Source organism: Stegostoma tigrinum, chromosome 19 (genome assembly GCF_030684315.1).
Source record: "Stegostoma tigrinum isolate sSteTig4 chromosome 19, sSteTig4.hap1, whole genome shotgun sequence".
NCBI lineage: Eukaryota > Metazoa > Chordata > Chondrichthyes > Orectolobiformes > Stegostomatidae > Stegostoma > Stegostoma tigrinum.
The window spans coordinates 59,154,575-59,172,469 of record NC_081372.1 but is presented as its reverse complement, the minus strand read 5'-3'; the positions used below and the strand labels follow the sequence as shown (position 1 = coordinate 59,172,469).

Sequence of the window (17,895 nt, the reverse complement as noted above, 5' to 3'; positions counted from 1 at the left end):
AAGATAACATTTGCACAATGAAATGGGATTACCGGAATTCGGGAAACCGGAATATGGAAGCAGCCTAGATAGAGATGAGGATTGATAAAGGCAAGAGGTCTGTTTTGGGAATTGTGGCCTCATAACAGTAACCACCTTGTAGGACAGAGTGCCAAGGAAGAAATAATGATAAACAGTTATCAAGGGGAATTTTAATCTACATGTAGACTGGAGAAATCAAATGGTTTAAAAAGTAGTCGAAAGAAGCAATTCATTAAATGTTTATGGGACACTTTCTTATACCAGTAAGTTATGGCACCAAAAAGAGAGCAGACTGAGAGATAACACGGTGTGAAACTGGATGAACGCAGCAGGCCAAGCAGCATCAGAGGAGCAGGAAAGCTTGATGTCTCGGAGCGACAATGAGAGACCTGGTTTTGACCAACAAAGTAGGAATAATCACTGACCTTCATAGTGAAAGCATCTCTTGGTAACAACGATCATAATATTTTTGAATTTTAGATAAAGTTTGGAGAAGTGTGCTCCAAGACTACAATTGATTTTAAACAAGGGCAGTTATGAGGGCATGCAAACAGAGCTAGCAAAAATGACCTGGCAAATTTGGTTAAGGGATTGCTCAATCGCGATACAGTGGCACAAACTTTTAAGGGGTTATTGCAGATGGTATGGCATAGATACATTCTGCCAAATTAAAAATTCTGAGGGATACATCTATCACCTGTGGTGGACTAAGAAGGATAAAGATGGTATCAGGCTGAAAGATAGGTGGCAGGTCAGAGGTTTGGACAGAATGTTTAAAAAAAAACAAGTACTACTAAAAGACTAAGTAAGGCAGAATTAAGAGTATGAAAAATATAATATAAATATTATGCCAAAAATATAATAACAGAAGAAGTTTCTTTAGACACTTAAAGCAAAAATTTAACCAAGTAAATGTTGGCCTTGTAGAAATGTTGGTCTTTTAGAAATGTCTGGAAGTGAGGGGAGGCAGTAGCCTAGTCGTATGATCACTGGACTGTTAATCCAGTAACCCAGGTTTGAATCCTGCCGTGGCAGACGATAGAACTTGAATTTAATAAAATATCTGGAATTAAGAACCTAATGATGACAGTGAACCCATTGTCGATTGTCAGAACAACCCATCTGGTTCACTAATGTCCTTCAGGGAAGGAAACTGCCATCCTTACCTAGTCTGGCCGACATGTGACTCCAGACCCACAGCAATGTGGTTGTCTCTTAACTGCCCTCTGGGTGATTGCGGATGGGCAGTAAATGTGCCTAGTCAACAATGCCCTCATCCCGTGAATGAATTTTTAAAAAATGAATTGGATAGCTATTTTGCTTCGCTAGACTATACAAGTAGCGTCCTGGAAATAGCTGTGAATCAGGAATTGAAAGAAGGGAACTCAAGAAAATTACTGATACCCAGGGAGTAGTAGTGAGTAAATTGTTAGGACTGCGAACTGTCAAGTCACCAGGACCTGATGGATTTCATTTTAGGATCTTGAAAGAAGTAGCTAATGAGATAGTTGGTGCTTTGGTTTCATTTTCCAAAGCTCATTAGATTCAGTAAAGACTCCTTTAGACTGAAAAATAGCCAATGTGACTCCTTTATTGACAGGCAGGGACCCAGAAAGCAGGAAACTACAGGTTTTGTTAGCTTACCATTTCTCACTGAGAAATGGTTAGAAGCTACTTTTGAAGAAGTTGTAGAAGGGCACTTAGATAAGTTCAAGGTAATCAGGCAGAGCACATAAAGAAGGATGGGTGCCAACAGGAAGCAGACGGTAAAAACAGACAAGTCTGCTTCAGGTTGACAGGGTGTGTCAAGTGCTCTGTCATGGGTCAGCACTGGAGCTTTGACTATTAGCAAGTTAAATAATTTAGATGAATGGACTGTAGCTGTGGCTAAATTTGCTGATGACGCAAAGATAGATAAATTGTGCTGAAGACATGAGCCTTCAAACGAATATAGATTGGTCAAGTGAGTAAACATAGGTCTTGCAAATGCAATTTCCCCACACAGTGTGGGAAAGTGTAAAATTGTCTGTTTTGGTAGAAGGAAAGAAAAGCATATTATCCAAACAGTGAAATGTTGCAAGGCTCTGAGATGAGAAAAATCTGGATATCCTCATGTATAAATCACAGAAGATTAAAGTGCAGGGACAGGAAGTAATCAGGAGAGCTAATAGAATGTTATAGCTTATTGCAAGGGGAATTGAATGCAAGACTAGGGCTATTATACTTCTGTTCGACAGGATGTTTGAGAGACTGTCTGCAGTACTGTGCACAGGACTGATTACCGGACTTATGGAAGCATGTTAATGCATTGGAAGCAGTTCAGAGGAGGTTTACTACACTAATACCTGGAGTGAATTGACTACCTTATGAGGACAGGCAAGATGAGCTAAGCCTGTATCTTCTGGCATTTAGAGTCAGAGGTGACTTAATTGAAACATAGACTTGTGAGGATTTGATTGGGTGGATGTTGAAAGGGTGTTTCCTGTTGTGGGAGAGTTTCAAGCAAGGCGTCATTTGAATATAATTGGCCCACTATGTAAGAAATGAGGTAGCATTTTTTTTCTTTCTGAAGATTGTGCACATTTGAAATTCCCTTTCTCAAAATAAAATTGAATAAAATAACCTTTACCATCGCAAATATGTAAAGGGCAATGTGAAAAGTTTATATACCATCAATTACAGCGCTGACTTGTGTACAAAAGAACCTAGGCATAGCTGTTCTTGTCACAAGATTTGTTACAGAAGTGAAATATCCAGCATTACAAAAGAGTTCAGTACAGTCCATGAGGTTGGTACTTAGCTTCCACTGTGCACCAGGCCCTGGTTTCACATCACGCCAACAACATGCCACAGCGGGAGGCCGCTGCTGGAGACCAGAAGGTTACCATGCCTTGCCAAGAGGCCACTGCACCAGGCCGGGGGGTTGTCAGTCTATGCCAGAGCAACACTCCATGCTGAGAGACTGGGAAGATGTCATGCCAATGCCGGGAGGCTGGAAGGATGCCAACTCTCACAGGAAGCTGCTGAACCAGGCTGGGGATTGTCACTCCTCGCTGGAGGTTGCTGGAGGCTGGAAGTCATCATTGAAGGCTGGGAGTCAAAGGGAAGAACAGAAAAAGGAGAAGAAGGAAAAATAGACACCGGGAGGAAGAAATGGGAAGAGAAAGAAGAGTGGGAGGAGCAGATGAGCTCTGGCTGGAGGGGCCTATGTTGCAGCCATCAAAACGTAGTGGATGTAGAACCTTTAAATGTTTTTAATGCAAGGATAAATAGATTAATGATTACCAAAGGGTTGAAAGGTTATTGGGGAATGCAGCAATATTGAGTTAAGGTTAAAATGTGATCAGTCATGTTCTTACTGAATAGCAGAATAGACTTGAACGGCCAGTCACCTACCATGTTCTTGTTTGTATGCATGTTGTATTTGTCAATAATGTCCTTCAGTTTTCAAGCCATCCAGTATTAATTTTCTCTTCCTTTTATCTTCCCTCTTTCACTTCTCTTACAACTGTTTCTTAAAATAGTGCTTTAACCAATTTCTCTGCCTTTTCCTAATTACGTTCCACAAACAACTACTTTCATCCATTCTCCGCAGCATTTCTTTTATTTTTTCCTCCAAGCTGATCCATTCCATTCTTCTCCAAACCCATATTTGAAAGCTATTCAGCGTGTTGGTGTCCTCCTTCAGAAAGGTCCAAGTCTGACATCCATACAAATCAAAACTCCAAATCAGGTTCTTTATAAGGTGCTTTTTCAATTCTTCATTCAACTTTCTAGCTAGCAAATGTCTCTTTCAAAATACTGTCTTTTCAATTGCTATTCTTCTTTTATTTGCTGCATCTTGTATCTAGAAGAATTTGCTCTTGAATCTTTGCACTAATTGTCTTCATTCTACAAATATGAATGCCTTTTGCTGTTTTTGAAATACTAATGTTAGTTCTGTCAATGTTCACTTTCATTCTGAAGCTTATTCTGCTGTCAATGATCTGTCAACTTGTTTTTGAAATGCTTCTTTTGGTGCTTGCTACCAATTCTCTGACGTCTACCCATGTAGCTGATATTACTGTCTTACCCGCTCTTGCCTCACCCCTCTGCCCCCTCCAAACAGGTGCACACTCTCAGAAATAATCATTACATCAGATTCTGGATCTTTAGATGTTTCTTTAATCCTTTGTTTTTGACAGTCTCTTTTATTCTGTTGATTCATTTTCCACTTAGTTTGTTTTCTCCTCTGTAGAAATGTAACAAAATTCTCGCATGGTCTGGATCCTTCTGTATACTAACTTCAAAAATGTAATCCAGTGCAAGCCTGTATCTCTCATTTGCAAATTACCTGTTTGGTTTATTGATGCCCTTTGCACCATTGGCTGGCCTATGTAGTAACCTGATAGTTTCTGCCATTGTTATACTAACATTTCTGCCATAAAGTCAAACTGCTGTCAGTGACCAGTCCAAATGGCTGTTATTGGCAATGAGCAGATCAAATTGTCTAAACATATAAAAAGGATGGAACAGACATGCACAGTGAATATGCCTTTTATCTCATTCTGAAATTTAATCTGCAGGCAGGTTAGGTTGGCAGTCCAGTAATCAGTGAACTTTCTACAAGAATGTCAATGAAGATGGGAACAAACTGTTTAAGCTGTGAACAGAAATTTGCAGTTAACTGTGCCGTCTTTCTGAGATTCTGTTCCAGTGACTGAAGGACTGATCATTCTCAACTGTGACGTAATTACAGACTCTACCTTGCAGTTTAATTGGTGTAATAATAATATATTAGAAATGAAACAAAAGCAGCAATTGGTGGAGGAGCTCAGGAGGTTGGGCAGCATCTGCAGACAGAAAGCAGAGTTAATTTTGAGTCTAGTTAGACCATAAAACATAGAAATTAGGCCATTCAGCCCATCGAGTCTACTCCACCATTCATGGCTGATAAGTTTCTCAACCCCATTCTTCCACTTTCTCCCCATGAACACTTGATCACCTTGATAATCAAGAACCTGTCTATCTCTGTCTTAAATGTACTCAATGACCTGGCCTCTACAGCCTTCTGTGAGAGTGAATTCCATAGATGCACCACTCTCTGGCTGAAGAAATTTGTCCTTATCTCCGATCTAAAGGTCTTCTCTTTGCTCTGTCGCTGTGCCGTCTGGTGCTAGTCTGCCCTATCAATGGAAACATCTTCCCAATATCAGCTCTGTCGAGGCCATACAGTATAGGCCATACAGTATTCTCTAAGTTTCAATTAGGTCCCCCCTCATCCTTCTAAACTCCAGCAAGTATAGACCCAGAGTCCTCAAACATTCCTCATATGTTAAGCTTTTCATTCCTGGGATCATTCTTGTGAATGTCTTCTGAACCCACTCCAAGGTCAGTGCATTTTTCCTGAGATATGGGGCCCAAAACTGTGTACAAAACTCCAAATGTGGCCTGACAGGCTTAAAGCCTCACTAGTACGTCCCTGCTTTTATATTCAAGTCCTCTCAAAATAAATGCCAACATTGCATTTTCCTTCCTGACTACTGACTCAGCCTGCAAGTTTACCTTGAGAGAATCCTGGACCAGAACTCCCAACTCTCTTTGCACTTCAGATTTCTGAATTTTCTCCCCATTTAGAAAATAGTCAAAGCTTTTATCATTTTTACTAATGCGCATGACCTCACACTTTCCCATGATGTATTCCATCTGTCACATCTTTGCCCCCTGCCCTAACCTGTCCAAATCCTTCTGTAGCCTCGCTCAATCTCTCAATAAAACAAAATTCATAAAGTGGCTGAATTTTGACACTCAGAAACAGAGCAAAAAGAGCTGTGCTGAAGCTTAATAAGTTTGCAAAGTGCTTAATGATTATTAAACAATACTTGCTTCCTCTGGCAACAAGAACCAAAGAATTAAGTTAACTTTGACCTGGGCTCCCAACAGCTCTACTTGGCAGCAATGTGTGGGCATCAGATGAGGCGAGACCAGCTAGATTACGATGATTAGGCTTAAACCTATGTAAAGAAGATTTGGTCACATGCAAAAATGTAATGAGAAATTTTCTGATCTTTTGCATATCCCTGATTTCCTTTGCCCAGCTATGGGTAGCCACCTATACCCATAACTGTCTCATCCCTGAAAGCTGAATCCCTATATCCTCCAGTAAATATCTTTAAAATCTCCTTATTTGATTGAGCTTTTAGTCATCTATCTTAATATGTTCCATGATTCTGTTCAACTTCTTTTAAAAGTAATTCTTTTGCAAAGAAAGCACACCAATCCCGTTAGACCCAAGAGGCTGGGGAAGTAGCCTGAGTACCAGGCCTCGCAGTGTGACCTTACCACCTACTCCCACTCTGAGGCTAAGAAACGCAGACCTTTTAATAGTTAAGACCTCTCCTCCGATAGTGTCTTGTTTTAAAAAGAAAGGGGACAGTGCAAGCAGTAAAATCTCAGACCTCCAGTTACATCCATCGGTCGAGTAAAGATCCCCGTCTTTGGCGGTGGTGGGCAGAGGGGCAGGTTAAAAGACGTGAAAAAAAGTACATTTGTAAAATACAATTCTTTACCATCTTTGGTACAAAAAAATTTAAAAATTCAAGCAGGAGGTGAGGGAGACCATCTGTTAACGGCCAGAGTGTGTGTGCGAAGCTGATGGAACATTCTGGTAGAGGGAGTCCGTTGGCTGTGTTCGTGCAGCCATGCAGTCGGAGGAGGAGGAGAGGGAGGTAGAGCCATCCGATGGGTTAACAAGTACCAGTTATTTACATTGATTAGTTATTTATGTACATGCGTTTTTAATGTATATTTCTATGTAGATGTAAATGTGAAGTGCAGTGAAAGAAGTGAAGCTTAGCAGCAATTTGGGTTTGAATCTCCAATTTGAAACAAATTTTAAATCTCTCTTATAATATTAGATAGCTTGTGATCAATTTTGTTTTGAATCCTCTTTTTTTTAAATTGGAAGCGATGGTGCAAAATTTAAATTCCACTCTGCGTGCCATAGGTTGGCATCAGCTGGCTCTGATGAAGAGTCATCTAGAACATAGAACATTACAGCACAGTACAGGCCCTTCGGCCCTCGATGTTGTGCCGACCTGTCGTACCAATCTCAAGCCCATCTAACCTATACTATCCCATGTACGTCCATATGCTTATCCAATGACGCCTTAAATGTACGTAATGTTGGCAAATCTACTACCGTTGCAGGCAAAGCGTTCCATTCCCTTACTACTCTGAGTAAAGAAACTATCTCTGACATCTGCCCTATATCTTTCACCCCTCAATTTAAAGCTATGCCCCCTCATGCTCGCCGTCACCATCCTAGGAAAAAGGCTCTCCCTATCCACCCTATCTAACCCTCTAATTATTTTATATGTTCCAGTTAAGTCACCTCTCAACCTCCTCCTCTCTAATGAAAACAGCCTCAAGTCCCTCAGCCTTTCCTCGTAAGACCTTCCCTCCATACCAGGCAACATCCTAGTAAATCTCCTCTGCACCCTTTCCAAAGCTTCCACATCCTTCTTATAATGCGGTGACCAGAACTGTACACAATACTCCAAGTGCGGCCACACCAGAGTTTTGTACAGCTGCAGCATAAACTCTTGGTTCCAGAACTCGATCCCTCTATTAATAAAAGCTAAAACACTGTATGCCTTCTTAACAGCCCTGTCAACGTGGGTGGCAACTTTCAAGGATCTGTGTACATGGACACCGAGATCTCTCTGCTGATCTACACTACCCAGAATCTTACCATTAGCCCAGTACTTTGCCTTCTGGTTACTCCTACCAAAGTGCATCACCTCACTTGTCTGCATTAAACTCCATTTGCCACCTCTCAGCCCAGCTCTGCAGCTTATCTATGTCTCTCTGCAACCTACAGCATCCTTCATCACTATCCACAACTCCACCGACCTTAGTGTCGTCTGCAAATTTACTAACCCATCCTTCTACGCCCTCATCCAGGTCATTTATAAAAATGACAAACAGCAGTGGACCCAACACCAACCTTTGCGGTACACCACTAGTAACTGGTCTCCAGGATGAACATTTCCCATCAACTACCACCCTCTTTGAGCAAGCCAATTTCTGACCCAAACTGCTATATCTCCCACAATCCCATACCTCCGCATTTTGTACAATAGCCTATTGTGGGGAACCTTATGGAACGCCTTGCTGAAATCCATATACACCACATCAACCGGCTTACTCTCATCTACCTGTTTGGTCACCTTCTCAAAGAACTCAATAAGGTTTGTGAGGCACGACCTTGCCTTCACAAAAGCGTGCTGACTATCCCTAATCAGTTTATTCTTTTCTAGATGAATATAAATCCTATCCCTTATAACCTTTTCCAACACTTTACCAACAACTGAGGTAAGGCTCACTGGTCTATAATTACCAGGGTTGTCTCTACTCCCCTTCTTGAACAGGGGAACCACATTTGCTATCCTCCAGTCATCTGGCACTATTCCTGTAGACAATGACGAGTTAAAGATCAATGCCAAAGGCTCGGCAATCTCCTCCCTAGCTTCCCAGAGGGTCAGAGGATAAATCTCATCTGGCCCAGGGGACTTATCTATCTTCACCCTCTGAAGGATTTCTAATACCTCTTCCTTGTGAACGTCAATCCCACCTAGTTTAGTAGCCTGTATCTCAGTATTCTCCTAGACAACATTGTCGTTTTCTAGAGTGAATACTGTTGCAAAATATTCATTTAGTGCTTTCCCCTATCTCATCTGACTCCACACACAACTTACCACTACTATCCTTGATTGGGCCTAATCTTTCTTTTGTTCCTTAAATACCTATAGAAAGCCTTAGGGTTTACCCTGATCCTATCCGCCAACAACTTCTCATGTCTCTAGCCTCACAGCATTGGCTTATTGTCTGTTCACGGATGCTGCCACACCTGCTGTGATTTCCAACACACTCTGTTTTCAGTACACATTCCAGCATTTGCAGTAATTTGCTCGCACGTTGATTGTTTTTTGGCTTTTCTGGGTTAGCTAATCTCACCTGTAGTAGTAGTACGTTCAATCTGTGATCCTGATGTAAAGAGTGAAATATCAGCTTCTGTGATTTCTGTTGTGATTTAATGCTGAACCTTCCACTGGGTTAGTAATGGGCAGATAACTAGTGAGGAACCAAAACTCCTTACAGCCAAATTTCACAACTGCAACCTCTGGTAATGCTGTTCAACCCATTTTCTCTTTTTGGTCAGCACCAGCCTACCTGTGATGGCCCTTTTATAACATTCAAACATTTGCCAGCCTTGTAGTACAATGTAAATAGCTTTTGTGCTCCTAAGATGCTGCTTGGCCTGCTGTGTTCATCCAGCTCCACACTTTGTTATCTTGTAGTACAACATAGTTCTGTTGTCAACAGTGTTCTTTGAACAATAATCAACCATTACCTTCCAGGGCAGGTCCTGTAAATAAATATTAACTTTTGTTTTTTGGGCAGATCCCATAAATATTTTCTGCTTTTCCTTTTTTAATAAAAGCCAAAAGTCACCTTCAACTTGCAATTCCAGACCAAAAATGATAAAGATAATGAATGCATCACTGTAGAGATCGGTGTTTATATGTTTACACAGGAATGTTTTTTTAAAATCTTGAATCCTTGCTGCCTCTTCAAACACAAAATCTCTCAAATGATCACCTATTAGATCAATCAATACCCATTCCAAATACTTCGCTTGTGTTAAAATTACTGTTAAAATTGTTAAAATTTGTAATTTCTTGCCAAAGTTTGCATTAACTTTTCAATAGAAAATCTGTGTACACTTCAATCGAAAATTTTAATTGAAAAGTGTCAGCTATTTTTGTTTGAGCCGGGCATGTTTATTTGATTAGCTGTATTTGCTTTGGATGCCACTGAATAGAACCTAATGTTTTTACCTGGTGTAGGTTCTATGCAGCATAAACAAACCTCAATTTTTTTAAACCCTTGATGCTGAAGTTGGAGGCCAGGTTATTGAAATCATATACCAGTTAGATATATGCCACTCAGTCCATGAAATTTGTACTATTATTCTTCACCATGCAATAAGTTAGGCTACGCTCATGTTATTTGCTGCTTGTACTCTTTTATAGATTTCAGACTATCAAAGTCCCTTTAATTTCTTTAATCCTGGATTGGTTTTAATGCAATGTTTGTCTTATGAGAGATTGAGCAGTTTTTAGGGCTATATTCAGTACAGTTTAGAAGAATGAGAGGAAACCTAATTGAGGTATTTAAGATGGTAAAGGAGATTGACAAAGTAGACATAGAAAGGATAATAAAATGTGAGGCTGGATGAACACAGCAGGCCAAGCAGCATCTCAGGAGCTTTTGTGCTCCTGAGATGCTGCTTGGCCTGCTGTGTTCATCCAGCCTCACATTTTATTATCCTGGAATTCTCCAGCATCTGCAGTTCCCATTATCTCTAGACCTGCAAAGGATGTTTGATCAGGCAATCTGGAATGAGGGGTCATAGTTTTAGAGTAAGGGATAGCAGATTTAAAACAGATGTGGGCAAATTGCTTCTATCAAATTATCACATCTGTGGAATTCACTATCTCAGAGTATGGTGGATGCAGGGAATTTGAGTAATTTTGAGGAGAAAAATTTTTAATTAGTGATGCGTTGAAGGATTATGGAAGGTGGACAGAAAATTGGAGATGAAATCAACTGTGATTGTATTAAATGGCAGAGCAAGCTGAAGGGGCTGAATTACTTATTCCTGCTCTTAGTTCTTTCATCCAATATCTGGAGTTAGTTTCATATGAAGTTCTGAAGGAGGGTCACTGGACCCAAAACATTGGCTCTGCTTTCTGTCCAGAGATGCTGCCAGACTTGCTGAGTGTTTTCAGCTATTTCTGTATCCGTTTCAGATTTCCAGCATCCAGTTCTTTTTATTTAAATGGTTTTTGTGTTTGCATTTAGTGAGAGATCAACACATCATTAGGACGAAATTGTTTTAACTGTTTTCAGCTGTTTTTCAGGAAACAACAATAGATGTCAAAGTCATTCAGAATGTTCAGAAAATAATTCCCTTTCTTGAATTTGATATAAAACCAGAGCCTAACTTTGTGTTAGGGTGAGCTGTGAGGAGGATACAGAGATATTGCAGCATGATTTGGACAAGTTGAGTGAGTGGGCCAGTGTTTGGCAGATGCAGTGTATTGTGGATAAGTGTGAAATTATCCACTTTTTGGTACCAAAAATATGAAGACAGGTTATGATTTGAACGGCTGTAAATTGAGAGGAGGGGAGTACTTAGAGACCTGAATATCCCTGTGCACCAATTGCTGAAAGGAAGTGCATAGGTGTACCAGGCAGTAAAGAGAGGATTTGAGTACAGGAACAAGGATGTCTTGCTGCAATTTTACAGAGCATTGGAGAGGCCACACTTGGAGAGTTAAAGCAGTTTTGATGTCTTTATTTGAGAAAGGATGCTCTTGCTGTAGAGGGAGTGCAGTGAAGGTTTACCAAATTGATTCCTGGATGACAGAACTAACATGAGAATTTGAGTCAGTTAGGTTGTATATACTGGTGTATAGAAGAATGAAGGGAAGGATTCTCACAGAAACCTATAAAATTTCTAACTGGACTGGATAGTTTAGATACAGAAAGGATATCACCAATGGTGGGGAGTCTAGAACCAGGGTCATTGTTTAAGGGGTAAACTTTAGGACTGAGATGAGTGGAAATTCTTCACCCAGAGTATGGTGAACCTGCAGAATTCACTACTACAGAAAGTAGTTTAGGCCAAAACATTGTGTTTCAAAAGTGATGCAGCTAAAGGAATCGAGGGATATGGGAGATTGGATGGAATTATGGTACTGAGCTTAATCAGCTCTGATCATATTGAATGGCAGAGCAGGCTAGGGGGGTCAAATGGTCTACTCCTGTTCCTATCTTCTGTCTTTCTGCAGCTTAACAGTGATCGTGTAAGAACTCAGCATGATTTGAAGTGTGTTTATGCATGTTACGTTGGTGAAAAATTGCTCAAACTAACCACCTGAATAGTTCAAAGGTACAGAATATATTGTGGAGAAATTTACGGTAAAAATTAAGTACATCAGTCCAGCAGTGTAATCTTATCACAATGTACATAGTGTTTGGAAGGTTTTAAAAACAAACTACTGCTTTGACATACAAGGCAAATGACTAATATTTCTTGATTTGTTTTTATTTTCTAGCAAATGCACAGCCATCATCATCATCCACATCCACTGCAGCTGGGAGAGCTGGTAAACCTGGTAAAGCTGCTTCTGGCGTCACCAAACGACCTCTTACAGAAACTGGAGAGAAGTCTGAGGCTTACAAATCCATCTTCACATCCCATAGCTCAGCCAAGCGCTTAAGGGAGGAAAAACCCAACTGGATTACGCATACAGCTTACTACTACTGAGATGGCTAACAACGCTTTGAAAATTTTCCTGACTTTCCTGATAACAAATTGATGGGATTAGCTTTATTGTCATTAGATGCTGCCTTCGTAAAAGGAGCAGTTAATTCTACAGCTGAATTATTTTTTGTGCTTGTCCTTTGTTTAACTTTATTCCAGTGATTGAAAGTCTGCAGAATCCATATGCTAAGAATGTACCTTGAAGGGTGCAAGTGCTTTCTGGCAACATAAATCTAGATGGCTAGGATCCAGCGTGCAAATGAAATAACTTTGTTCAAATATCTGATGGCATTTCTAACCGGCAAATTAAAATGTTCACCAAATTTCTTTTTGAGCATCATATTTTGTACTCTACTGTGAGCACTAGTCACTCAGCAAGAAACCACTTACAGCCATTACTTTTTCAAAATCTTTCAGTTGTCATGGAGATTATTGTAAATATCCAAGGTGATTAGAACTGAATGGTAGAGGAAAACTGCTAATTTTTCTATAGTTCATTACTGTGTCTCTCTTGGCCCAACATCTAACGAATTACTGTGAAATACAACAATTTTGGGCTGATAGTTCACCAAGGTCCTCCGAGCTATATTCTGACAAGTAGCCACTTGGTCTTTTATTGGTAGAGTTGTTTGAAGGAGGTATCTTGACTAGGGCATCACAAACACTTATGTACCTTCTGTTCAAATAATTTAAGCCTCTATGACCTTTATAAGGAGAGGCTGGATAGACTGGTACACAGTCCCCTATTCTTCAGGGGAAAACAAGGGGTGACCTTAGAGGTTAATAAAATCTGAGAGACATAGATAAGGTGATTAGCCAACAACATTTCCTCGTGATAGGGGAGTCTGAAACTAGAGGGCATAGATTTAGGATGGAAGGGGAGAAAGAAGGTCCAGAGGAGTACTTTTTCCTCACAGAGGGTGGGGGGTGTCTGAAACGGGCTGCCAGATGTAGTGGTGGAGGCAAGAACAATTTTGTCATTTAAGTAACATTTGTACTGGTACTTGGATGGAATAGGCTTGGAGGGATATGGATCAAATACAGGTAAGTGGGAGGAGTTAAATTGTGAAAACTGGTGGCATAGGCCAGTCCCAGTCAGGCCAAAGGGCCTGTTTCCTTGCTGCAAACCTATATGATTCTAATCTTACAGGATTCTTAATATCTACTGAACATATCCTTGATTTAAAAATTAATCTGAAGAATATGTTAAGGCACTGATGCATGATATTGTTGGTGATAAGATTTAATTTCCAGACCAGCTGGTGTGTCACAAGGTAGCATTAAATAAAGATCGAATGTCACCGATGGAAGACAGAAATAAAACTGAATGGAAAGATTCTATTGATCTGCCTTATCTTCTATATGGTTGCTCTAAAGTGGTCAGTGAGTTTAGACCTACTGCTGTTATAGATTCTGTTGATCTTATAGATAAATTATTCAAAAAGCATGACCTTAGTATATGGCGGTTTTATTTTGTGTTTGGTGTAACAATTCATTTTCTGTTTTAAAACTGAATTGTAATGAAGTTTATCTGTTTCCCATCTCTGCACATTATTGTCTGCTTGTAAGCATCTGTAACTGTTCCCCTGTTGCAGCTGTTATCCAGGTTTCTGGAGTGCTAATTGTTCTTTACATGTAGGTGCTTCCTCTATTTTACTCCTGTAAAGCAACCCAGATCAAAAGCTCTGAGACATTTGATTCTCAGGTACAATTGGCATGCCACTAGCTGAACCATTGCAATGAAGCCCTGTGCTTCTGCTTTGTAATGACTGGGATCGGCTGAATTATATATCCATCTTTGAAGTATTAAAGCGCAATTTATTGAAATTGTTGATTTTAATCGGGATGGGTGTGTTGTGCAGTCCTATCCAATGAATCTTGTCATTTTCAACACAGTAAGGTCTGTTTTAGATTACAGACAGCCAAGTAGAGCAATAAGCACATTTAATAGATTACTTCCTGCATTAAGTAAAAACAAAGAACTGTGGATGCTGTAAATCAGGAACAACAACAAAGTTGCTGGAAAAGCTCAGCAGGCCTGGCAGCATCTGTGAAGGAAAAAAGAGTTAACGTTTCGGGTTCAGTGACTCTTCCTCAGAACTGGGTCACCGGACCTGAAGCATGAACTCTTTTTTTTCGTCACAGATACTGCCAGACCTGCTGAGTCTGTCCAGCAACTTTTGTTTATGTTCGTTTGAGTTGAGTTGCCAGTACTAAGTAAAGACTAGTGGGTCACTCGCCAATTGCTTTGCAATTATGGGGAGGAATCCAGTTGTTCATGAAGACACACTGACGTAGAACTCTTCAAGGGTTCCCTTCATCTGCTGCCCTCTTCTTGATATATGGACAGAGTGAAAGTGTAAATGAGACTCCCTTTCTGGATTCCATCTTTCCAAGTAGTCTAGAGGAAACACTTGACTCCTGGTCCACTGACTTTTAGCAGTGACTTCAGTTGTAAAGGAGGGTCACTGGACTCAATGTTAACTTGCTGTATCCCCTGATGCTGCTAGAACTGCTGAGTTCCTCCAGCAGTTTCTGTTTTAGTTTGTTTCTGACAAATGTTGGTGTGTGTGAGACAGCAGAGTGCCATCTGCTGGAGTGCCAGTTGAGCTGTTCATGCTTCAACTGCTGAAATGCAGAAATTTCCCTCCTGAATGTGTTTGTTGTGGCCCAACTTGGCTGTCTCCAAGCTAAAACAGACTTTATCATGTTGATAAACTTGTATTAGGTAGATAAGACTCGTTATTACTTTGGAGTTTTTGTTTATTCTGTGCAATACATTGCTAAGTGCACCCTCTCAACTTTATTGCAACAGCTTAATAAACTAGCCCTCTTTCATCTCATCCTTTCATTTTAAATAAACTCCCACACAAACTATATTATTCCCATTGGCACCACTAGTTATCCTCCCATATCCTTTCTAATTTCCAGGGATACAGTTCGATCCATGAGACTCATTTATAGCTGTACAATTTTAATGGTCAGTTTCTGGGCCTAATATACAACTAAAAGTCACCGGTCTGAGCTTGCATTAGGGCCATTTCCTATGTGATACGTGGTTGCTACTTAAAGAGGTGTCAGACTTCTTTACATGAGTGAAGGGCCTAATGCCTCTTTGAATCAACCTCGGAATGGATAGAGATTAAGTAGTGACCTCCTGAATTTTAAATTCATTGTTAGGACACTCTCCTCATTTTATCCTGGATACTTTTCAGTTATCAAGTATGTCTCCTTTGGGTCACTAACCTTGCAGTTAATAAGTTTCCTAGATTTTACACACACGAGAGATATTTCTATACTGAATTTTTTCCTCATCTCAGTCCTAAGTCGCCTACACCCTATCTTTAGTCATTGGGAAAATCCTTTCTGTATTTGTCCTGTCTAGTCTTGCTAGACCTATTGTAGGTTTCTGAGAGATTTCCTTCATTGTTCTAAACTCCAATGATTATAGTCTGAACTGATAAAGACTCTCCCTGTACGTCAGTTCTGCCATCCTTGGAAACAGTCTGATGAACCTTTTGATGCAATCCCTCCATAGCCAGAATTCCTAAGAAGACCAAAACTGCACACAATACTCAGTGGTCTGACATGTGGCAAGGCATCTCTGCTCCTGTACTTGAATGCTAATGCTATTCAGGCCGACATACCACTTCACCATCAGCTACACCCTCCATGTTTGCTTACAGCAACTGTTGTACAATGGCAACCAAGTCTTATTGCACCATTTGCTTCCCCGATCCATTACCATTCAGACAATAGTCCACTGTCCTGTTTTTGTTGGCAAAATGGATAACCTCACATTTATCTGCATTGTACTTCACCTACCATGCATTTGTCCGCGCTCTCAATATTTCCAACTCACTGAAGCACCTCTGCATCTCCTCACAGCTCACTCCCACCCAACTTGTCATTTTGCCCAATTAATTTGTCTATTCATTTGTCTATCCATTTTTCCACATGTGAAGAATACATTCACATCTTTCAAACTTAAAACACTTCCTTACTGGACTTCAAGTTATGATTCAGATTGTCCCCACCAGAACCTGCACAATATTTGGCATCTCCTATTTAAACTGCATCATTTTAACCATATATTTATGTTCCCTTTATCTCTCATTTTTAATTCTAGTTTCTCATTTCCATTTCTTCTTTCTTTCCATCACTAACTTCTGCATTGATTGCTCTTGTTCCAGCAGTTTTAACTGCAACTGAATGTCACCTGATTCTGCTGTTTCAATCCCTAGGATGTTGTGTTTTTAATGAAAACAAGTGCTACTGGGTCTTCGATTATCTTTGCCGCTTTAGGTCTGTCAGCCAATGTTAATTCCAGCTTGCCCATCAAGCCGTACAAATGGGATTTTAGAAATCTCTCTTCAAACTGCTAGGGTTAACTCTAACGCTAACTGTAATCCTTTGCTATTTTCAGTGTCATGCCTTACACCCAATATAAAGCCTGGTGTTTTCTTTCACTTGTGTTATAGACTAATACTACACCCACATACCCTTGCTTCTGTCTCAGGTCTCTGTAGGATGTGAACCGAAATTTGTTGTGCTTCCTGGGTATTGCTGGAAATGAAACTCTCCACTGTTCCCGGACACATCATAGAAATTTAAGTTCTTGTTCTAAAATACGCAGCATTCCCAACTTTACCTGACAGTGGGGGCTAGGTTTTTGTACTTCGCAAGAATGACTTTATTATGAGTAAACAGACCTAACTACGAGTACACCATTATGAACCCATGTCATATCACACTGCTGTTTAAAACTCTGATCCCTTATTAAACTCTCCCCAGGTGCAGGATTTAAAAAAAAAATTTGGGTTTTTTTTATTCATTAATGGGATGAGGATGTCATTGGCTAGGTAGCATTTATTGCCCATCTCTAATTGCCCAGAAGGTAGCTCAGAGTCAACAACATAACTGTGGATCTGGAGTCACATGTAGGCTAGACCAGGGGAGGATGGCAGTTTCCTTCCCTAAAAGATATTAGTGAACCAGATGGGTTTTTCTGACATTTGGCAACAGATTCATGGTCGTCATTAGACTGTTAATTCCAAGTATTTTTATCCCACAGTGGGATATGGATGGAGGGAAAAAATGGGAAAGCAGTTCAGTCATTCCTGTTCACCAAGGTTGCTGAGATGATTCTTATGCTGATCAGGATGCTGTTTCTAAATCATCGTCTGAATGAGGAGGTGACTGGTTCACTTGTAAAAAGCCTCTGACTTGTGTTAAAAACACAACTTACGGTGACTATAGAAAGAAAAATAAATTGGTTTTATTCAGCCCAAAAGGGCCTTTTACTACAGGCAGCAGAGAGAGTTCCTGAGCTGCTGGTAGACTGAAGGCTTTTCTGTATCTTGCTGACAGCTCCAAGCTGTTTAGTAGATGGTGGTGATCCCACCTATCTGCCTTTTGGTGTCATTGTCTTTATAGTTGCACTCTACTAGTGATCTTTTTATGGGGCATATTTCCATAAAACAGACTAGTTTCGAGAG

At 40.3% G+C, this 17,895-nt stretch overlaps 1 protein-coding gene across 2 annotated transcripts in view; it reads left to right on the top strand.

Annotated features, from left to right (window-relative positions):
* rtf2 (replication termination factor 2) overlaps positions 1–13,847 on the top strand; it is a 110,428-nt gene extending 96,581 nt beyond the window's left edge. For both annotated transcript variants that reach the window (XM_048550042.2, XM_048550041.2), the window contains one exon: positions 12,189–13,847. In XM_048550042.2, the coding sequence (XP_048405999.1) occupies positions 12,189–12,400 (212 nt within the window). In that variant the 3' untranslated portion in view covers positions 12,401–13,847. The remainder of the gene's footprint in view (positions 1–12,188) is intronic.
* The last annotated feature ends 4,048 nt before the right edge of the window (positions 13,848–17,895 follow it).